At 37.6% G+C, this 25,086-nt stretch overlaps 1 protein-coding gene across 1 annotated transcript; it reads right to left on the reverse strand.

Annotated features, from left to right (window-relative positions):
- Positions 1–5,356: 5,356 nt before the first annotated feature.
- LOC140548012 (uncharacterized) lies at positions 5,357–12,576 on the reverse strand. The gene is made up of 7 exons (XM_072671360.1): positions 12,241–12,576; positions 11,492–11,542; positions 10,344–10,756; positions 9,937–10,104; positions 9,655–9,750; positions 9,185–9,286; positions 5,357–5,440 (listed from the first exon to the last, which is right to left on the reverse strand). The coding sequence occupies exons 3-7, from the start codon at positions 10,701–10,703 to the stop codon at positions 5,357–5,359; spliced, it is 810 nt and encodes a 269-aa protein (XP_072527461.1). The 5' UTR covers positions 10,704–10,756; positions 11,492–11,542; positions 12,241–12,576.
- Between the last annotated feature and the right edge of the window lie 12,510 nt (positions 12,577–25,086).

Genomic DNA, 25,086 nt, shown 5'->3' on the forward strand with positions numbered 1-25,086 from the left:
GAATACATAACTGAAAATCTGCACCTATTGTGTTGGAGGACACAAACCTACTCATGGTTTTTCAAACCCTGCCCCATTGCGGATTCCAAAGTCCATGGCTAACGTGAAGTCGTTATGTAGGGTGCATATGTAGAGTGTTCTTCTAACTCTCAAGAGGGTCAAGGGGGACCAGCCAGAAGAGGAATGGAGTCACAGCCAGTTGTGAAGATGAGGATTTCTTCCAAGATGACTGCCTCTAGTCAAAAAAGAAGTGTTATATATATAATTTTTTTACCAGATCAAATTACAGCGTTAATTTGACATTTGAAAATGCTTTAATTTTGATTAATTAATCAAATAAAAATAATACGTTTTAAAAAGATTGGCGCTGATTAATCGCCTTCCTTGGTGACCTTTGACCTGGCACATCAGCAGCAGCTATTGGTCCAAGCCAGCACAGTGCATGATGCTACAGCTAGCAGCCAACCTCATCAAGCCACATTGGATCACTAGATCTTGATCTTGTGGGCATTAATTAACATGTTTATACCATACCATGTCTAGGAAAGCTTGTAAGTAATGTCTGTATGCTTAACTGTCAAGATCAAAGGAATAAATCCATACCTATAAACGATGCCCTTGTCCTCTGAAGCACACAACATTCTGCCAGTTTTGTGCACTGTTTGTTGGTCAGCGCTATCTTACAGCTGCATCCTGCGAGACTTACCAGACATGGCGCTGCAGTCACAGCTTCCTGCAACTCATTATCGGTCTTTGTATCCTAAAACCCCAATAATAGCTATTGTAGTGACATACAGCCCATACAGTAATGCACCAAAGTCAGAGACCACACTTATTTCATTTCCAAAACTGTCATTAAGTACAAATGAGTCCTAAGACTAATATGCTCAGTGGAGCTCATTAATAAATGATCAGTTTGCTCTGCTTTCTACCAATTAAAGTTAATTTCCTTCTCTTAACTGTGGAGAATGACCTGCCTTTGTCAATCAGGTCCTGAAGAAAAGACAGCATAACCCCCACAGAACACTGAAACAGGAGTTCAGGTTTATCCGAATTTGTAATGCAGGTGATCTTAATTACATGTTGTAAAAGTGCAGGTTATATTTCTGATTATATGACAGTGCTGTAAATATGTGGAAAACTAAACAATCTACACAAAACCGTCTCATAACCAACCAAGATGTATAAATGCATGCTTCTCATTCAGACTGAGCTTACCTCTGGACACAACAGCCACCATAATCAGATGCAGACGAGAAAAAAAGGGTTGATTTCACTACACTGGACAGAAAGTCAAAGACGGAAATGTGACTAAGAAATGTACTATACATGCACAGTGATTTTAAATCTATTTAGCAAATGCAAAGGAGAGGATAGAATCTAGGATTCATCATCTGTAGAGGAATCAGTGGAGAGATCCTCACAGAGATCTTCATTCTTCTTCTTCAACAACAGTCCCACCATGACCTAACACCATTAGGTGGTACGTTTCTTTCACAGCTACCAAGTTTGTCTTGAGCTCCTTAAGCTTTCGGAGGACAGCACTGCACAGGCCATGGTAAGCTTGACCAGAAGGTCCTGAAGAGTAGCCTAAAAAAATCTAATTAGGATATAAAGTACCATGCAAAAGTATTAGGTACTTGAAAATATAACATACAATTTAACAAAACAATCAAGCCTCACTTCACTAAAAACTATTTTATATTCTGGGTGCATTATATATACATCACCCTGTAAAACACAACTACCACAAATAAATCAGAGTATTAGGGCTTTGAACAGTAGGATACAGTGTAGAATCAGGTGAATATGTTGGGCAGTATTCATTAAGTATGCATCATTATGACCCTTTTTAGGGAAGATCGTCAGGAACTTAGGAATTGATCCTATATAAAGTGAAGTGCATTAAAACATGAGTCTTAGGTACTCACTCTGTGTGGCCAGGTCATCTGATAGTACACCAGCCTGGTTCCTTAAAGCCCTGCAGGTTCTTGTAAGATGGTTCCACTGTCCCAAAACAAAAAGAAAAAAAGAAAAAGTTCAAGCTACGCTTGAATATGCTTACAATACGCTTAAATTTGGACACTAAGTACACTACAAGTAACGGTATGCTAAGTCATTACTTCAGCAATTACAAAAATAATTTTAGCATACTACAATTCTATAAACACTCATTATCAAATCATTATAAAACAGAATGAATAAACAGAAATTAGTAAGTAGTGCAGGGAGTCAGGTAATGGATTCAGGGAGTCAGGTAATTAACTGAACATATAGTTCCATTTTGTAGTTCTACAGTTACAGACTGTAGTCCATCTGTTTCTCTGCATACTTTGTCACCCTGTTCTTCAATGGTAAGGACCCCCACAGAGCAGGTACTATTTGGGTGGTGGGTCATTCTCAGCATTGCAGCAACACTGACAGGTTGGTGTGTGTTGCACTGGTGCGAGTGGATCGGACACACAGCAGTGCTGCTGGAGTTTTTAAACAGCTCAGTGTCACTGCTGGACTGAGAATAGTCCACCAACCACAAATATCCAGCCAACAGCATCCTGTGACCAACTAGCATTCTTGGCTTACATTACAAATCTGACTCACTCATGCTAGTTTCTTTTCTACAACTTCTGGAAATCAACTTGGATAGTCTTATGGAGGTCCTGAATACTAAAGAAAAAGGTAAAGGTGTGCTGGCAAAGTACACAGGGAAAAAAGGTGGATTACAGTATGTAACTGTACAACTACCAAGTGCTCCTATATGGTTAGTGGAACTGATCAAATGGTAAACGTGCAGAAACAATGAGGTGGTTTTATTGAACATGCTCACTAGAGTATAAACACAGTATAAAGATTATATAGGGGTTTAAGTGCACAGTGTGGAAGGGGCACTTTGCTCCATGTCGAAATGTATTTGAACTTGAAATTACCTAAAGTACTTACAACTTAATGCTATAGTCACAGATTTTACATTTTAAAATTAATTTCACAAGTTCATGTTGTCTGGGAGGCAACCTGAACATGGCTACGTACCTCTTTTTTTGCTGGATGCCCAAGAATAAGCCTTCAATCACATGTTGCAACCCCACTGGATCATCTGATCTGGGGTCATGTGGAGCTGTAAAGAATATTTGTCAGGTTAAGGTGGTTAACATTAACAGTACAATTAACATTAAGATAAAGACAAAACAGTAATTGACTAAAAAACATGGGATGTAAAATTAAAAGATGACATCCATAATCATTTTGCCAAAAAAATCCGAGAATCTATCTACAGTTTGCTCTTTTTTAGTTTTATGGTGACTAATAAGTATTCCAGCATTTTGACAGAGAAAGCCATATCACTTAAGCAATAAGAAAGCAATTATACATATAATTTTAAGTTTATTTGTCATGGTCACTTTATCAGTTAAAAGGACAGGTGTTAAAATATACTTGCAAAAACAGCAAGATGATCCTTCTTTATAATCAAAAGGAACAACAAATACTAGTGTCTAGTGCCCACTGTTTCACATCAGTGACCCACTGCTGCAGTTCATCCTCAGACCTTCCTGTGCTCTTCTTTATAGCCTCAGTGTTCTCTTTGCCTTTTTCTTTTGGATAGTCTCAAAAGTATAATTAATGGGAAGTTACACAAGGTTTACACACAGTACTATTACTGGGTGTGTTCAACTAATCAGTGGCTTAAAGTCAGTTAAAGTTTAACCTTTGGTGAAACCTTCATTTATATATTTTTACCTTCAAGCACCGTTAGAAAAGTATTTGTGCAGGTTTCTTTTCTTATGTTCATACCATCCGCTGGCAATGTAATGTGATCACATCCACTCGTGCTGTAATGATGAGGGAACTGATAAATGTGTAAAGGGAAAAAAATAACCACAATACATGAGCACTGTAAGTAAAGATCCATTTGCCTGCCTTACTTATGTATTTAGTAGTTACCACCAATATGGTAAAAGACTTAACTGTGTGTTTGACAATACACAATTACCTCACATTTTGTAGAATGCCCTCTGCATGCATACCTGAGAGAGAAAAGGCTTCATCTAAGTCAAGTTTTGTATTTCTGGGCATGTCTGAGCCGGCTTCTGCAGATAGGGCCAATATCCACACACTATATCAGTGCAGAAGAACTTTCCATTTGTTTTTGTGGCCAGTTCTTCTTGCAAAAACGGAGGGTAGGCAAATATCCACCCCAATACATGTTCAGACGTTCAAGCAATATGCAGTGCCTGCAAACTGCCACCTCCAGGACCTCTTCATCACATATGATGTTTGTCTTTTTAGAGGTCTCTCTGGCTGCAGTCCATGTTGATGTCCCACAGATTCCTTTTCCATGTACCTGAAAACAAAGTAAATCCTGCTTCACTATGTACAGTCCAAAGTGTTTTGACAAATATCTTACTGACTTGGTCTTCTCACGAATGCACACAACAAATGTTGTTACATCTTTATCACTGGCCAGAAAAACATAATCAAAAATGGCTGTTCCTCTAAAGACAACATTAAAGATAGTAGAGATACTCCCTAGAGATTCTGACAGGACAAGTGGCTTTTCAACAGTCTCACCCTTCCAAATTATTGTGAGCACTGTTGTAACAATTTTTGTAACAAAATGCTTGTCTTGAAAGCCCAGGTGCAGTGAGTTTTAGGTCCTCAAAAGATGCAAAAAGGTCCACTTGATATCTAGTTTGAAATCCAACAGTGCCTGGCCAGTAACCACTACATAGCAGGTCCCCCACCTCAGGTGTCCATGATGCAAGACTGCTGTTCTACAACTCACTTCCGGCAGAAAGAGGTCGTAGCAATCGGTACAAATTTAAAAAGAAAATGCATACTCTACACATCTGTCAGAAGATTCCACAGACATCACATATCATCACCAGCTCTACATACCATTTATACAGATGAGTACAATTGATCGTCCTATACTAACGGACAGAATTTGTGGGTTACAATCACACATTTTGTCAAGTTATGTAGTGGGCAGCAAACAGGCTATTAAAAAAAAAAAAAAAAAAAATAAAAAAATATATATATATATATATATATATATATATATATATATATATATATATATATATGAACTATAAGAAAGGAAAAATATTCAAATGAGTTTAAGTTTTTAAGTAGCTCTTACTTCGCTCATTTAGGACATTTTGGCCGCTGAGGTCTTGCACAACAGTTGATGGTGGAAGGAGTTTATAAAACCCATTTACAAGAGTTTCCCTGTTGTGAAAGACAAGATCTGGATGTATGGAAATGTCACATTTCCCACAGAAATGAGATTTTGGCAAACAGTCCATGCACCTGATAACGGAGTTTAGGTCTTGCTTCCAGCGACCCTTAGACAAACATTGTCTTAAGGCCCAATTGTGAGATGCTGGGCATCTGGGTTCTGCAACATCACCGTCCAGTGTATCCTGGAGTAGTTGTAGTTGTAAATCTGGCAATAAAAATAAAATGACTTAATGAACATTATACAATTCCTTACATGTTACAAGCTTGTACACCAAAAGCACAGACTTTGTTCCTGAAAATAATAATAAAAAAATGCATGAAACAAATAATCTCAAGTTCTATACATTTAAAATTATGAAGCAAAAATGTACATCTAACATTTATCAAACAGTTTTTGAATTTTATAGATATAACATTATGAGGATACAGCTAGAGTCAAAATGAATAACATTTTAGGTGTGAAAAATACATACCAATCACGTGGTGTACATTTACATCTGCAAAGCATTGTTCACTAGTTGCGGCTTGAGATATTTTGCAGTTTCTGGAACTAAACCTTTTTTAATAATATAATAATATTATAATAATATAACTTTTATAAAATACATTTTCATACATACACAGAACATGCAAATCAACATGACGTATGTTTCCTCCTAGAGGATGGCAAGCTGAACCATTTTTTGCTATTGTTCAGTGACTCATGAAAATTTTACAAAATGACCTGCTGAGGAGGGACAAGGCACCGGTGAACCCCGTGTCCATCGGGGGTCAATGTGTACACTGTGGTGAACTACAAATATCTGGGTGTTTACAATGAATTAACTAGACTGGGTAAAGAACACTGACGCCCTCTACAGGAAGGACCAAAGTCGTCTCTATTTTCTGAAGTCCTTCAATAACTGCCAGACTATGCTCAGGATCTTCTATGAGTCTGTGGTGGCAAATGCAAGTGCATGCTGGGACAGACTGAGAGTGGCAGACACCAACAGACTGAACAAACTGATCCAAAAGGCCAGTGATGATGTGGGTGTGAAGTTGGACTCGCTGATAGCAGTGTAAACTGGGAGGATGCTGTATAAGCTGCATGCCATTACGGATAATGGCTCCCACCCCCTCTACAACACTGTGATGAGACACAGGATTCAGTGCAAGACTCATTCCACCTAAATGCACCACAGAGCATCTGTGCAGTAGTTCATCTGTAAAATACATTATACTGTTCATATGTGCAATAATAACGGTAATGCAATTCATTTAAATATGTGCAATAACTCAGAGGTGCAATAATTTCAACTACCTTATACAGTGTGTTTATATTTATTATCACAGTTACTGACACTTTATTATATTTATATTATAGACACATTTTATTTCTTTCTCTTTTTGTTTTAAATTTCATTTTATAGAGTGTTTATTCTTACACAAACGGTTGCAACTGAAACAACTGCAATGTCCCTCTTGGAATCAATAAAGTATTTCTGATTCTGATTCACAGAAAATATGGAAAGAACAGAGATGGACATTTTATGGATTCTCAGTCTGATAAAATACATGCATAAGTGAGTCATTGTAAGTAAGAATTAAGTCCATACCACCACTTTTCCATTAACAGCCATGCAACACCTCCAAAACTGACCAACTATCCTCGTCTTCAATAGCAGCTTTCTAAAATTCAATCAGGCGATATACACCTTTTTTTAAATACTACTCTAGGTGACCCACAACATGGACACATTTCACCGCTCTGTGTGATTCACACATTATCAGACCAGGTGATTTAGAGCAGGAAGGGACGATTACCCAGACATGGATTGATCATTATCCTTTTTTCCAGTGGTGATCTTCACTGAAGTTCTCTATTAGTCAAGGACTAGGTTTATTATTAGTCAAGGACTAGGTTTAATGCAAGTCTGTGAAACCAGCCCAGATAGTTCTAACATTCAGATAATTAACATCAAATAATCAAATTAGCCCATTTTCACAAAACCTATCAGGTAAAATCTTGTAATTCTAAGGTCATATGGTGTGTGTGTAGATCTGTTTTATCCACCAAACTACACGAAAATGGCCACAACTACAGCTCGCTGTGTACCTGATGCTACGTTAGAGGCCGCATTAGCCTAGCCACCTAGCTAGCTGTAAGCTACTTAACATACCTGAAGCTACGTAGCTACCATCATCAGGTCAGCTGACATCTCAGGTATACGAACTACAGGACACGTATTTAAGGGCAGCTAGCTAGATAAATCACACCTTAATCAGTACACTGTAAACCCGAATAAGTTCAGTTAACTCAAATTTTTTGAGGAAACTGATTACCACAAACTATTTAAGTAGACAAACTCTATTATTTTAAGTGCAAAGAATATAACATTTTTATGTGCACTGAAATTTATAAACCTTATTATCTTGTACTCAATATTATTACATTTTTAGAACTATTTAAATTCAGTCTAACTTTACTTAAAATAACTGTATATGTTGTACTTAATATTTAAATGTTTTCTTAACTATACTAAACTACTTTTAATGAACTCAAAAAATGTATACTGTAATAGTTTGGAATACTCAAAAAGTTGTATTAAGTTTAAATTAAAAATATTGTGTCAGACACACTTTTCATTTACTCAAACATTTCAACTAGAAAATACTCATACTTGACTAATACTTTACTTAAAACATTTGAGGAAACTAATTACCACAAAGTAATTGAGTTAACTTAACTCAAAATACCTTCACAAAAAATAAATATAAAACAAGGAAACGTTAATCTGCTAAAATTAACATTTTATTTTAGCAAATCAGTAACCAGGATGCAAGTCATAAACCACTCATTTCAACAAATATATAAAACCCATTCTGAGGTACAATAAAACTTTGCTGAAGTCAAAACACATTACACCATTTAAACCAAAAAAAAAAAAAAAAAAAAAAAATGTATGGCTTTGCATAGGCTTGTCACAATAATCACATTGACTAATGGTACAATGGGTTTAATGAATAAAGCAAATGAGGAGCAAGTATGTCAGCTTTTTTGGTTTCATTTTATTTGCTTAACTTGTGCATAATGAGTATTTACTTATATTCCACTCACAAATTCTTAATATTAATAATTATTAAAAGTACATTGCTCTTTAAAAGGGTTTAATTGCATTATCATGCCATTATATTATCATTATATCTGTCACATACATTTGCCTTAAAATAACTTATTATTTTACTATTGCAATAATCTTTGGGCCAGTATATAGTACAATACATTACAGCAATCGTGACAGGCCTAGCCATGTATTAATAGGGCTGCTCTGCATACAATAAACTGAAAAAATATTCCATAAAATACAATAAAATAAAATATAGTATTAAACAAAATATGTTAAGCATGTTTAGTTAAGCCCTTAATGCTTAGTAATGTGTACCTGTGCAGTAACAATTCTGTGTACAATGGCCTGTACCATGGCAACAATAATAAAAAAAAAAAACTGGCATATTTTCTGAACATATTTGTGACTCTCCAACAGAACAATTTTTGGAACTTGGAATTTAAAGAGGTGGTAATGCAATCTAGAAAAAAAAGGAAAAAAAAAAAAAAAAAAAAAAAAAAAAAAAAAAAAAAAAAAAAAAACTTACCACAACAGCAGGTTTATCTAACAGAGCATAGAAAGGTGATGCTTCAACAGGAATTTACAACAGGCAGAACCTACAAAAGTCCCATCAAAAGGGAGTGTATCATTCGCCAATTACACCCTCCCTAGCAGATCATTTTTTAGATTTAGCAGCCTGGGTGTTAGTGGTTTAAAGTCATCCAAGCCCATAATGACTTTCTGAATGAAGTGGAAGGTGTGGATCAGTTTTTTTGGATAGCAGATGTTTAATGCATACATTAAACCAAGTAACATGAGAAAAGCATCAGCCAAATAAGAAAGGTCATTCAGCACAATGTCACCTTCCAGCACAATGGCAATCCTTGCAGGGCTGAATTGAACAGGGGAACTTGGGTCTGACCAACTGCCAAGTCTGCGATGTCCGGTTCACTCTCTTTCTCAGTCTGAAAAATAAATTAAACAAAAACAAACAAAATAGTAAACACACATACAACAATAATTCCAATCTTTGATTTCTTTCTTCCAACTTATGCTTTCTTTCCAAAGCAGAACAAGCATACAAGATTCAGTGGTGTTGGTGGGATGTCTTCAAATGTAAAACATGAGGGTTATAGATTTTTTAATATTTTTGGTTAAGTAGTGGCACAAAGTGTCCCAAGACATAAGATTGAACAATTACTGTTGAGAGCAAAAATACTTCTTGTACTGAAATAAAAGGACGCCATTTATTTCAGTAATAATATATGGTGACCATTTAATAAAAGGGTATCCTGCAACTTTTGACTAACCCTGTACATATTTAGTAACTTACGTTCCAAGTCCTGAAAAAAGCAGAGTCATCTTCACAAAGGAACACAGGGAGGGCTCGAAGCGCAGCAGTACGTCTGTGGTTTACATCACATTGCTCCTGTAAATAGATGTGAAACTCTTTAGATTAGATGAGGGAATGAGAAGAAACAAATGAAGAGTAAAACAACAGAAGCAGCAGTAGATGCAGGATAGGAAGAAACAGGGGAAGCAGAAGAAAAAACAGAAGAAGCATAAAATTTGTGCAATATCTTTGTTAAAATTAATACTAAATGTGGTCACATACCAGAAGATCATAAGCACTAAATATGCTCCTCAGAGCTTCCGCAGTCTTGCCAGTACGTGCAGCCTTCTGCCGGTAGACAGCCAATAACCTCTGTGTATGTTTGTCCAACTCTGCATAGAACTTGCTTCGCAAGTTGATATTTGTGATCCTGTGAAATTCTGCACAAACCTAAACATTCAGGCATAGAAATACAAATAAGATTAATGTTCAATTGTATAATTTGTTGTTTTACAGTACATTACAATCTGCATTTAAAATTTGTTTATAAATTGGAATTCCTATCACATCACAAACCTTGGAGTACAGAAGATTGCAATAAAGAAGTTTTCAATAAAATTTTCTAGAAATCTGATTCTACAAATACCAGTATGAGGATAAATGTAACAAGAAAGTTAAGAAAAAGTTACCTGTGACTCTATTCGAAGCGCAGGCCAATTTTCCAGAAGGTCCTTGACAGATTGGGATGGGTTGTCGGCAATTATTTGTTTCCGGCGTAATGCATATGTAGTTTGCATTAGTCTCTCTATCATCTGTAGATTTTTATCCATCTTTGATACTTCTTCTACCACTTGCACTCTTAGTCGCTCCAGACTTGAGGCATCCTCTCCTCTTGGGAAATTTGGTAGATAGTTCACCTCTGCTCGACGAGGTCTTTTGATGTTGCAGTGGGGTGACTCACTCTCTGGGTTATTTCGGCTCCTCTTACCAGAGTTAACAGCCACCTCATCACATCCAGACCTGCTCAGCTTGGTGCGATAGTTACCCATCTTAAATTTTAGGCTAATCTTCCAGCCATACCACCCACAGTGACTTCCTGGCTCTGTAAGGCAAGGATGTTTGGTAACCATCATCCTCATCATCTAATGTGTCTTCATTTTCAGATGGTCCCAACCCCTCACACAGGTCAACATTTTCCACAGAAGAACCAGCAGCACTTAGGCCTACAGAGTCTTCATCAGTAGAGACATGATTAAATAGATCTGCACTACTAGAGTCTCCATGTGTTCTGCTTTTGTGAGCATTAAAGGAAGTGTACACATTAGTACTATAGGCACAGCTCTTATATGGACATGTTACCATTTCATGGGTCCTCAAATGCCCTCTTAAATGAGTGAATAGTGTTTTCTCTGAAAAAGGCTGCTTAAACCCACACAAGGGACATGTATACACCACTTGCACTCCTTGTCCCCCTTGACTTGTCCCTTTTGTGTTTTTGTGAATCCTTGAAAGATGAATTTTAAGTGCATTGAATGACCGAAATGTGCAAATACACGAGTCGTAAAGACATGGCAAAGGACAGACTTTTGAATAGTGGTTATGTTGCAAGCGGTAATGACAAAGTAACTTGCCACGAGTATCAGAGAAGGCATCACATAACCTGCATTTCCACTCCATATCTGCCATTATAAACCAACTGACAAAATGACAGGCAAGTGACAAAAAGCTAATACTTGTTGAGGTAGGAGCTCTATATTTCTAAAATTTCTGTTATATTTCTCTCTGCTCTAAATTTGCTTTACAAAATTAGCACTTAATTAACTCATATTATACTTACCTATGCAGTTATGTTTTAGGGGCTGGACACGTTCATCTTTAGTGTACCCTCCTGTTCATGCACACACAAATACAAATCTCTTTGACAATGCAACAAATGTATCAATGTGTACACAGTAGTCAATGCCAGAGAATAATGATTTTGTTTGTAATGATAAAAAAAAATCAAAAGCACCAATGAATTGCATTTACATCTACGTTATCTGCTCTTATCATTAAATCCTTAAGCATGCAAAATAACAAAACATTTCAGAAGCTAACTACATCGACATTAGGCAATTTTAAATGAACACACAGCAAAAACAATTAAAGTTTAGACTCTGCTTTCATGGCCTTTCCACTATCAATCTCTAGCTAAACCTCTCTATTTCACTGCATTTTCTGTTGTCAGTGCAGGAATATCAAACTCACTCAAACTAAATGTGAATATGGGAAATACAAGTTTAAACACACTGTAAAGTACCAAGAAAATAACTATAGTTTAACCAAGTTTAGACATTAACAACTATTATGGGTATTTAGATGTAAAATAACGTTACCTAATTAGCCTAACTTAAGTTAACTTTCTTCTTTAACGTTGGCTAGCTAGCTAGTTAACTAACCTAGGTTAGGTACTAGCTTAGCTTAGCTTAGCAAGTTAGCTGTTCCCCATTACGACAAGCCAAGTTACAGGCAAAGTAAACGGACAAACTACCAGTTTTATTTACCTCAAAAACGAACTACAATTAAACTATTTTTAAATATACTCACCAAATTACACTTCCAAGCATGAGAGCAGCAGCCACAGTAAGGAGAATGAAGACCGCTGGGACTTGTGTTGCACTATGAGAGTTCAGCAGGTCAGCAGCGCTCGCGCTCTCTCCCTCCAGGTGCTGTTAACGAGGCGCGCGAGATGGAGTTCAAAAAACGTGCGCGCACTTCAAAATAGCTCCCCTTAATAAAAAAAACATCACTTGCCGCAAATTATGCCAGTGTTTAGAACAAAAACATGTACTTATCCAGAGAAAGAGAGTAAATTAACTGTTTCTTTTTTAAAAACTGCTAATAAACTTATTTTCCCTCACCAACCGCACTGTCCGCCATGTTTGTTCAGAAATCCCAGTATGCTAATTAGACGGCTATAACCAATGGGCATGCAGGAGCGCATTGCGTCAGACGCTCCGTAAATATTAAATGAAAAACAATGAGTTTAGTGATTGTCTTTACTTGAACACATTGAGCTTGTTGAGATTAAAACTTGAATATCGTTCTATGAACTTGAATGTTTTAAGCTGTTTGAACTGTTTTGCAGTTTTGCTTACAAATAGAATAATTTTAATGAGTTCACCACACTGTCAGGGAATACAGTGTAGAAAGTATCCAGTTTTCCATATCTAACCAGCACCATCTCCACACATCAGGACAGCAAATGTAGGACAAACAGTCTTTTCATTATTCCTGTCCGCCGTGGCAGTGTGCTTTAGTCTTGAGGTTGCTGAACTGACTGGGTTTTTAAAGTCTGCTGATGATGTGTGTTTTCATCTTAACTGGGTAAAAGTTGTAATGTTGAGAAGCTGGTGATGTTTTCGGGATGGTGAACAGAATCAGTAATTAAGGTTTGTTAATGGTAAAGACTTTAGTCTATCTATCTATGTAGGATTAGACAGGTAGAAAATGGATAGGTAAGAAGCTGTTACAAAAAAACAAAAATAGAAGAGGTAGACAAAAATACAGATAAAAATGTAGATAGAAAGAAAAAAAAAAAGAGAGAGAGAGTAAGATAGTAAACTACAGATCAACTAAAGTAAACGCCCTGACTATCCAACAATTGCTCCAACTGGATAAAACCAATGACGGGTTAATAGACACATAGCTAGCTAGCTAGCTAAATAAACGGATAAATAGATTTCTGTGAGATTTCTGCTCTCAGTATGGGAGGTAAGGAGTAATTTAATTAAAATAATGATTTTTATTTTCTATTTACATGATAAACAGCATTATCTGACTTCTTTTTTTTCATTACAGGAACCTGTGTTTGAAATGAAACAAAGACAAACACCCTGACTGTCCTACAATTTCTCCAACTGGATAAAAACAATAACAGGTTAATAGACACATAGCTAGCAAGACAGATAAATAGAAAGATAGAAAGAAATACAGATAGATAGATAGATGAATTTCTCCAAGTTTTCTGCTCTCAGTATAAGAGGTAAGGGGTAATTTATTTAAAATAATACTTTATATTTACATGATAAACAGCATTATATGATTTTTTTTCATTACAGGAACATGTGTTTGAAATGAAACAAAAAGAAACACCCTGACTGTCCTACAATTTCACCAACTAGATAAAAACAAATTACGGGTCAATAGACAATTAGCTAGCTAGATAGATAAATAGACAGATAAAGAGTTAAAGATATAAATTTCTCAGAGTTTTCTAGTCTCAGTATAAGAAGTAAGGGGTAACTGAATTAAAATAATTCTTTCTTTTTTTCTATTTGTATGATAAACAGCATAATCTGATTTCTCTTTTTGATTGCAGGAACCTGTGTTTGGAATAAAACAAAAAGAAACACCCTGACTGTCCTACAATTTCACCAACTGGATAAAAACAAAAACGGGTTAATAGGCACAAAGCTATCTAGACAGATAAATAGATAGATAGACAGTAAGATAGATATATAGATGAACTTCTCCACATTTTCTGCCCTCAGTATAAGAGGTAAGGGGTAATTTATATAAAATAATTCTTTATATTTTTCTATTTACATGATAAACAGCATTATCTGATTCCTCTTTTTGATTGCTGGAACTTGTGTTTGAAATGAAACAAAAAGAAACGCCCTGACTGTCCTACAAATTCTCCAACTAGAAAAAAAACAAAAACGGGTTAATAGACACATAGCTAGATAGATAGATAAATAAACATATAAATAGTTAAATAGATGAATTTCTCTGAGATTTCTGCTCTCAGTATAAGAGGTAAGGGGTAATTTAATTAAAATAATTCTTTATATTTTTCTATTTCCATGATAAACAGTGTTAACGGTTTCCTTTTTTTTATTACAGAAACCTGTGTTTGAAACGTCCTGACTGCTCTGTAATTTCACCAAAAGAATAAAAACAATGACGATTGGATAGACACATAGCAAGCTAGCTAGATAAATAGATAGATAGATAGATATATAGATGAATTTCTTCGAGTGTTCTGCTCTCTGTGTAAGAGGTAACTTAATTTAAATAATTGCATAATCTCTAATCTCTACACTGAACATTATTTAACAACATTCGAGCGCATTGCATAAGCAGCAATATGGCCTAGAAGCAGTTGGGCAATACATGTAGTCCCGCTGCTAGAGGGAAAAGCTAGAGCTGCATATGTTGCCACTGATAACTATCGTGAAGTGTATAACAGACTGAAATCACTGTCTGAAAAGTGGATGACTCCTAGAGGAAAAAAAGAAAGAGGACATCGGGAACACCCTAATATTCAAACAGTACCTTAGAACTGAGTCTAGACCTCAGACGTTGGATAACTAAACGCAGCCCGCCGTCCATAACACAAGCAGTGGAAGCAGCTGAAGCTTTCGTGGCAGCAAGGCAAGCTGAGAAGGACCTTCGGCTCTGTGATTCCAGCGTCAAAGTGTACCAGTACGCGCAGACAAGTAAGTCTGGGGGCGAGGTCAGTTGTGGTCCTAAGCCGCTAGTGAATTTATCAACCACACAGGGGAGCTGGAGTAATAGAAAAAAAAGCAAAGACAGTCAGGCAACCGATAATCGCCAAACACAGCTAGCTAAAATCAGGTTGGCCACAAAATTAGAGATTGTCCTAGGCTCCTATACCCCACAACTAAACTCACGGTTAACATCAATAACCAAAGCTACATATTAAAGGTAGACGTAATGCAAAAATCTGCTCATGCTGTTGTTTTAGGTAGAAATATCCCGATTCTGGTAGATCTTTTAAACACTGAGCAGAGAACTGCAGAGATTATGGCTGTAACAAGGTTGTAGGCTAGAAAGGTTTAAACTGCAAACAAAACAGTGGAGTTTTAAAGGAATTACCATATGCTGGCAAACTGCAAGAAAACAAAAAGGGAGAAGAGACAGGAAAAAATTAGAGGCACAAAAATTGGATGCACCCATAAGTGAAACATTTGCCTTACCTGGTGACATAGTGACGTTGCAAAGGCAGGATGAAACACTCAAACCCTTGTTTTTAGACTGTGCTAAGGAAAGAGAATCAGCTCAGGAGAGTCAACTCATTCTGAAAGACAACAAGCTCTAGGTCAAAAATGGTGTTGAACAATTAGTGGTTCCCAAATATCTCATTCTGACCCGTGGGCAGGTCAATTGGGTCAGGCTAAAACACACAGCAGAATTGCAAGTCTATTTTACTGGCCAAGTCAGCTGCTAGATGTAGCTGAATTTTGTAATGTCTGTCCAGAGTGTCAATTAACAGCACCTGAGAAAAAGTCAGACAGGGTGCCATTAACAAGTCTGACAGTTATTGACGTGCCATTTTCACCGATTGCCATGGATAAATTAGACCCTTTACCATGAGGCCGGTGAGGAAATCACTATATCTTAGTAATCTGGGACTATGCTACTCTTTACCCGGAAGCATTTGCTCCAAGAAAGACTGAAACACGTCAGATAGTAAATGCCTTAATCCAACTCATCTCTAGGGTGGGCGTCCCAAAAGAGGTAATAACTCACCAAGGTACAAACTTTACACCTAAGCAGATTAAGGATGTTTCAACTGCTAGGCATTAGGGGCATAAGGACCACACCGTACCACCCCCAGACAGATGGGCTGGTGGAACGTTTCAACAAGACTCTGAAAAGCATGTTGCACAAATATGTGACCGAAACAGGTGCAGATTGGGACACATGGCTTCCAAATCTTCTGTTTGCTTACAGAGAAGGTCCACAAGCATCCAGTGGTTTTTCGCTATTGATGCTGTTGTATGAAAGACAAGTCAGAGGTCCGCTGGACGTCCTGAAAAAGGCCTGTGAAAGAGAAAACGTAGGAGAAAAGCTAACATCCTGTCCTACGTTCTCAAGATGAGGGACAAGCTGAGGAAGCTGATGGAAAGGATACCAGCTGGGCTGTTTAAAGAACATCCAGGACAGACAAGCCTCAGGCAGCACATTATCTATCTGAGAAAGGCAGAGCCCATCACACAAACACACTACACAGTGCCAGCACGTCTGATTCCTGACCTAAAGAAAGAGATGGAAACAATGCTGGGGGGGGGGGGGGGCAACCATCAAGGAGCGAATGGTGCAGCCCCGTAGTACTGGTCCCCAAGAAGAGTGGTTGCCTGAGATTCTGTGTGGACTTTTCAAAGCTAAATGCGGTTTCTGCTTTTGACCCCTACCATGCCAAGAGCTGATGAACTGACGGGAGAAGGCTGGGGAAGGCCAGGTTTTTAACAACGCAGGATATGTGCAAGGGGTACTGGCAGGTGCCACTGAGCCAGGCAGCCAAGGAACTCACAGCCTTCCGTGTGCCTAATGGGTTGTACCATTTTACGGTTATGCCATTCGGTTTGCACTGAGGTGGCACAACATTTCAGAGAATGGTGGATGAGGTGCTGAAGAGCACAGAGGACCATGCAGCAGCCTATCTCGATGACATAGTCAAAAATTCAGATTAAACAACAAAACCCAATGAGTAGAAAAATAATAAACTTCAGAGTCAAGAATTCGTGAGATATTAAACTCAACTCTCAACAATATAACAGTCCTTTATATCTGAAATGTGAACCAACAGTTTTTTCCTTTTGTTGGGCAAATGAACAGCCTCTATAGAAGAGCTCAGAAAGAGGGTCCTAATTTTAACAGTGTTACAGACAGACAGACAGACAGACAGATAGATTTATATATATATATATATATATATATATATATATATATATATATATATATATATATATATATATATATATATATATAGATAGATAGATATATAGATAGATAGATATAGACAGATATATAGATATATAGATAGATAGATAAACAAAAGTAAAGATACACGGACAGTTGAATTTCTTTCTGTTTTTTCTATTCTCTGTATGAGAGGTAAGAGGTCATTTAACACAATGACCAGAGCCAGGGTTAAAGCCACAACCTGGAGCCCCTGGAGCTGTGCCACCCACACCCTGCGCCACTGCCATGCTGCACTAATGCTAAAGCACTTTAGATTCAGATGAGTTAAACCAGACATCCACCCCAACCCGCTGACACGGACACCTCCTCCTTCGTAGGGCACTGGGTCCTAGCTTAAGTTATTAAAGCAGTCATTAAAAGGGAGAGCACAACTTTAAAACCCCTCTTTGGAGGACAGAGGAGTGCCCACTCCAGAGCACCCTAACTGATGTTCACTCTTGCTACAGAGATCGTCACCCTGTTAGGAAAGACATCTGTTTCTTGACCAACACTAACCTTTCAACAGACCCAGGTAACATAGTCTATGCCCAAGACTGCCATTTCTGACCCAAGGATCAGACTCATCCAAAGATGAGTCTATCCCAGAACTTTCCAGGTCACTGTACGAGATGGTGATTGTGATCCGGAGCAATCCATTCACACCCCATGGCTTCCTTCTTACAATCATTATACTTTACCTAATACATGTGTGTCCTTTATTAATAATTTGTGTGATTTTCTCTGCATTATAACTTCCACACATTTACCTGTATTTACTCACATCTGTATGTCTCTCATAACCACGGTTTAATAGAGTGTAGCATACTGTAACAGGTCTAGCTGAAGAGGAAGGAAAATAACCTCTTCATATAACTAGTTGCTTTATTTCTCATTAGAGATTCTTTGTGTTTTAGCTCTTTTCTATTGATTCACCAACATAATCAATGTATTTCTCTTATTCAAACTCTTATTTGTTTATGACAGTTTATTACTCTTCTCAGTTTTGTACTCTTACTTGTTTATGAAGTCTTATTAGTCCACAGTGCGGTTATTTGCTTTGCCTATTTCCGAGAGTAACAATCTTTGGGTTGGTGTGAGGCATCTAGACACACAGAGTGAAACAAACACACTCATGCTGCACTCAAGGTGCTGCTTGTCCTCAAGTTTGTTTAGCAGTTCCACTGTTTCTTTATCTTTTTGATGTAATCTCTAGTTCATGCATGTTTAACCAAATGAAGATTTTCCACATGTGTATTCTCGAGGTGAGAGATCAGTCCAATAGCAGTAGCTGTCCATGTGATCTAATATAACAGTCATTATACTTTTCCAAACAACCTTCATTTTCTAACCACAATTTCAGGAATAATGTCCTGTAGGTATAAGTGTTGTTACAACAATCTCTCTGAACATTGAGAAGACAAAGGAGGTTGTTGTGGACTTCAGGAAAATGCACTCCCAGCTTGCTCCTCTGACCATCAACTGCACAGCGGTGGAGAGAGTGAACAGCACCAAGTTTCTGGGAGTGCACGTCTCAGAGGACCTGTCCTGGAGCTTCCACTCAGCATCACTGGTCAGGAAAGCTCACAGCACCTCTACTTCCTTCACAAGCTGAGAAGAGCCAGAGCCCCAACCCCCATCATGTGCACCTTCTACAGAGGCGCCATCGAGAGCATCCTGACCAGCTGCATCACTGTGTGGTTTGGCGCCTGCACTGCATCCAGCCACAAGATCCTTCAGCGCATTGTGAGAGCAGATGAGAAGATCGTTGGCACCTCTTTCCCCTCCCTACATGACCTACACAGCACCTGCTTCACTCAGAAAGACCTCTGCATAGCAGGGGACCCTATCCACCCACTACACAGCTTCTTCAGCCTGCTGCCATCAGGGAGGAGACTACAGAGTTTCCAGGCTAGAACCAGAAGAATGAGGGACAGCTCAGTCCACCAGGCAGAAAGGTTGCTAAACTTCCTGCACTGCCTCTACTTCCCTTTTCACCCCTTTAACATACAAACTTTGGATCTTGCACACAAAACACACAAACTCAATACTCAAACTGGTTATGCACACGTCACTTTAAGAGTCTATAAGCTCCAATTTGCACCACTGTTTATATTTGCACTGACCATCCCCAGATTTTTAATCTGCCGCATATGTCACTTTACTTTTTATGTTATTTCAGGGAGCTCTGTACATATGCTTTATTCATACACTTTATAAGTACATTGCTGCATATTCCACTTTACCTCTGATGTCAATGTCAGGGAGCTCTATTTATCCATACAAACACTTAAACTCTTACATTCCTAAAACTAGCATAATACCAATTCTATGCTTTTGTTATTAAGTAAGTCAGGAATACATGAATAAACTCAATGACTCGACCATTTAGTAATTAATAAATAATTCTTGGTTTGCTATAGCGCTCCAATTTCTGCTACAGTACAATACACTTTGAAATTTGTACAACATTTTAAGACAATTACCTGATCACAATTAGTTGAGCTCAGTCATTTTATCTGACTGCATTTACTTTCTTGAGTTGTTAGCTTTCACAGTAATAGGTTTATCATTACTAAATTAAAGTAAATACAATGAATATAAATGTAAATAAAAGAAAACAGAAAATGCATTTAAAGATACATGATTTGTCATAATTATCAGCAGTGAGTAACATTAAATATTTAATATTTATTTGAGGTCAAACAATTAAACAGTTAATCTTAGTTGTTTCTATGGCAATTGTATTCATAATTGTAAGTCTAGCACAATTCAATTTGAACTTTTACAGTTAAGACCATAGATTTTCACAATTTACACAAATAACTAATAAAAGAAAGATGGTCAATTTGTGAATATGATCTTTAGGTAATTATGGTTTTTGTTTTTTGCTTTATCATGTGTGGTGGAGCCCAGCCCGGGCCGCCCCACGGTCAAAGTCAAGTGTAACAGATCTTGAAAGGCAGTTATGTACCAGCTGGGGTTCAGTATTGTAAATACAAAGCCCCAAATACTGAGGGTAAGAACTGGTAAACTTCCACACAAGAAATAAAAAGATTACTGCGGGCCAATCAGAAAACCCCAGGATCGCCTACAGAGCCAAACAAACATCACCCGAGAGATGACACTGCACCACTTCTCTGTGATTTTGAGGCTCACTTTTAATAAAGCAGCAGGTAAGTAAGAATATTAGTTAAAGAAAGAAAGGAGGAAAAATACAACATGTGGAAAAAAAATAAACAACTTAATATGAATACTAATATGAATAGGATCTAATATTACCAATACTATTTATGCTATGGCTCGGGGGGCCATATGTCCTTATGTTTCTTAGGCTGCAGTTGGATGTATGTAAGTGCAAGAGGTCCAGTCTGTGGTAAGGTAAGTGCTTCCTCCTACCACACTGGGGATGAGGACTCGCAACCCGCAAAATTCAACAAGGACGAAAACCTTCACAAATCTGCAACATCCACAGTGCTTGTGAACAGCTTTCCTGGGTCTGAGTTCAGGGAGGCTCGCCATCCAAAATAGAAAGGTCCAATTTGAACACCAGTAAAAAAAAACTGACCTATAATAGATAGGTCTCAATTTTATAATAATCTAAATTTTATTTCAAGTTAATTTCAAGTTTTAATTCACTATGAACACAAATATCAACTCCAACCACAATGAACTACACTTATACACCGTATGAACAATTAATTGAACTTATTTACAATTCTGTGCACAGAAAATAAAGTAAAATGCTCCATTCAGCTCTCGAAGGCTTCATTTCATGCAGCGCACATCTGTGATGGCCACATGCTTTTCAGCTGATCACCTTATTGACTGAAATGTGTGACATGCTGAACAAAAATGTGAAATATTCTCAAAAATTATATCTGAACTGAATAAAGTTTCTTTTCTTCAAATATTTGTTACTATACTTGATTTATTTATATTATTTTCTCAGCGTCTTATCCTTAACCTCTAATCTCAGCTTGGATCTAGTTTCAATTCTGCTCTTTAATTCATTATTTTACAGTCATTAATCTTTTATTTTCGTCTAATTAAGAATGACTCATTCTTAGTTTAATTCTATTGTATCTTAAGTGTGATCGCTTTTATTAATAAATGGACTTTAATCAAGCTTTTATAACCTGGGTCACAAAAGCACGCCCAGCAACAACACGCTGTCCAAGGTGCTGAACCAAGCTGCTGGATCAGCACCACTGTTTTGGACAACATACCGCATGTCCAGGGGGAGGTGCCGTTCAAGGGTACACGGCTGTATCACGCTAAGGAGACCACCTGTCCTCCATCCCGGCTGCGGCAGCAACCTCCTAAAACTACCGCCTCCTCAACAGTCGGGTGAGTACAATGCTCCATGTTCAGGCTGGGTAACGGGGTGAGTTTTCGCTCTCCAGCTCTGTTCCTTTTTACCTTGATTTAGCAATACAAGCAAAAACAAGGTTTGCATCTTCGGTTTTATACTGCTCTATTTCCAGCACATTAACATACCCACTATGTTGTACAAGTGTACAATAAATATTATTGGTAAATAGTACTGCATCACAAGATATCCATTCATACAAACTATCACCTATAGTGACTATCAGAACATAAGCCGCTTTCCTTCTCTGGAAGATCTGCATCTGTCTTGCAATGGTTGATCCATCACAAGATGTGGTACATCTTGCTGAACTACTTTTTAAAACTCACATTTACAACATGCATCATTTTTGTATCATTTGGGTAGTAACGTTATGCAAATAGTTTTAAGGTTATTCATATCTTCTGTTAAGAAGTCAGTAAAGTCATGGTAAATGTTATTATTGCATAAATATTGGCAGGAATCAATGCTTAAAGACATACATGACTTTGAAGCTTTGTGTACAACCTGTTATCAGTGTAACATAGCTGGTAAGCTAGTCCCACTATCTGTTCCGTGCTGCCCCCTGGTCACATCTCGCGGTACATTTTGTAACTGATTTACCGGAAATTCCACAGTCGTCACCCCAACAGGCCTGCTCCTCGCCCTAGGGGCCACCTGAGACAGGGTCTCTCAAACTCGCTCCTGGCTTGCCTGCACCTCCATGCCTCGGCAGCTCTGGGTCCGCCTCTGTTGGGCAGTTGACTTGGGCTTTTTTGACTACGAACTTAGATTACGTCTCCATTAGTAAAGCCTCATATTTTATCACTGCGAGCGTCTGATTCTGTTTGGCACATTACATTACAAAATTTTCTTGTGTTATTTTCTATTCTTCAAACAACAATTACAGCTACATATCAAATTGACAATATTGTCATGATCCACACGGTCTGACAAGAATGGGTGAACACTCGCAGGGGATGGACCAAGGCGAGAGAGTTTATTGATCACAATAAACCGTAAACAAAACAGAAATGCAGCAATGATAACCAGGGATAAGGAGGAACAGAAACAACAACCGTGACAACCAATACTGGGCAAACAAAAGAACACACCTGGGGCTGGTGAGGCACTAGAGCTGTGCTAGCTGCCGGGGCTGAGCCAATACTGCTACTCCGAAACAAACTTCCAAGCCGAGCTTGGGAAAACTAAGAATTAGGACATAAAGAGTAGCGCTAGTCAGGCGCATTGAACTTACAAGACTTGAGAGCGTGAGGAGTCAGCCGCCAAACCTAGACGACTGATCCGGTCCGACGGTGAGGAGAGGTAACTGCTGAAGCAAGCTGGAGTGTCGCTCACTCCCGGAGCTCCTGGACCCAAACTCACTGAACCTATGAAGCTGGGCGAGAGATTGCCGCAGACCTGCAGTAGCTCCCTAATGGACCCTGAGACGAGAGCTGCCTAGCTAGTTAGCTTTCCCTGCTAAGCTTGCTAGGTTGAAAGAGTCCCCTGTACGAGGATGGACTCTACAGACTAGACCGATGAATCCTGAGTCTCTACCGTGAACTCAATAACCTGGGTGCATGCGGTGCACTAAGAGTAATTCTCGGCCCCCAGCAGCTGACACTAGCCCTCCTTAAATACACCAGCCCACAGGTGTAACACATAAACCAAACAATGAACAGACACATGACAAACACAACCTAAAACCAAGATGGCGACGATGGGGGTCAACACAAGAGTCCTTTTCAACATAAAAGTCCAGAACATAACTAAACATGACATGAACATGACAAGACTTTGAAGGGGGAGTTCTAGATTGCCTGTGAGCCGCGGCCCGAGACCGCCCCTGGGGCGGGCACGGCGGCGCGGGCGTGACAAATATCTGCAAAATGAATACAGAAAAAGCAATTACATCCAAACTGCAAGCTTTTCAGGCCTCGTGATATAAATACTTGTAAAAAAGTAAAATGGCGACTTCATATATACTGTTGTGAGTTGCGAAAAAAAAGTAAGTATAGTAATAGTAAAAATAATAGCAAGAGCTGCATGAACAGAATAAGGTCAATTGGATCTTTTAAATTAGTCACTTCACTTACTTACTTTAATTATGTGTTTAAAAACCTTAGCTTATCTTTTCCTGAATGATTTATTGTAAGGTCTTCCTCTTGTTAATTTGAAAATAATTCTACTTATTGGCTCAGTGATTTTTAACAAATTACTTAAAAAAGGCCTTATAATGCCAAAACTGTAAGTTTGCAAATCCTTGGTGCTGTAAAATACTTAGAGGCAGCTCAGGTTAACAAAATGTATGTTTACAGGTAATACAATTAGCAGTACTAGGATCAAGCATGAGAATATAGACTAGAATATTATGTTAACATGTCGATGTTAAATCTAAAATTATAATTGTTAAAACTTTGCTAAGATGAATCTAGATAAATAGCTTAGTGTAAAATATTGTACACATTGTATACTTAAAGTGAAATTAAAACACATTTAATACATATTACAACTGCATTACTATTACACACTGAGTGTACCAGAAATATACTATAAATATACATTGAATGTAATTTAATTTATAGAGTTAATCCAGTTTCCAGTCCTGGATTTTATCCTTATTGGAAGTGACATTACATGACATCAATTACCATCTTCATAAAGGGTGATATCATAATTCTGCATTACAGCATAAGTGATCACTCAAATAGGTTTTATTCCACATACAAGCCCCGGGTATTGTATTAATCCAGCACAGCTGACTCAGTGACTGGACTTTTAGAGAAACATCAATAAGACAGAAGTGATTTAATCCAACATCCATGCAGTTTATTTTACTTTTTTGTGTGCTGTTTGTTTGCATAGGCCAATCACTGTCCATTTGTCATTGGCAAATGAATAAACTCAATTATTATTAAGTTGATTGAACTCAAGAATCTGTAAAATAATGACAAATGTTCATCTCAATACAGTTAAGTTATATAAGGGATGTGTACAGTTTTACAACAGATTTAATTTATTTGCGTAGAAACAATCTTTAGGATTACAATATACTTATAATTTTATGTGATATTTCAAGCGTGCTTCAAGTGTGTCTTTGCAAAAATGTACAAAACTCTATTTGAAAATAGAATTAGTATTAGTATATAGTAGAAATAGAATAGTATTTAAGAAGTATATTAAATTAAAATGAACTCAATTTGAACAAAAGTGTACTTTAAAGCAATGTATTTATAAAACATATACTATTTTATATTTTCAAAAGTATGATCAAAGTTTTATGAAAGCATAATACTAATATATTTTAAGTAAGTAAATCACTTTGCTAG

This window comes from Salminus brasiliensis, chromosome 25 (assembly GCF_030463535.1).
Source record: "Salminus brasiliensis chromosome 25, fSalBra1.hap2, whole genome shotgun sequence".
NCBI lineage: Eukaryota > Metazoa > Chordata > Actinopteri > Characiformes > Bryconidae > Salminus > Salminus brasiliensis.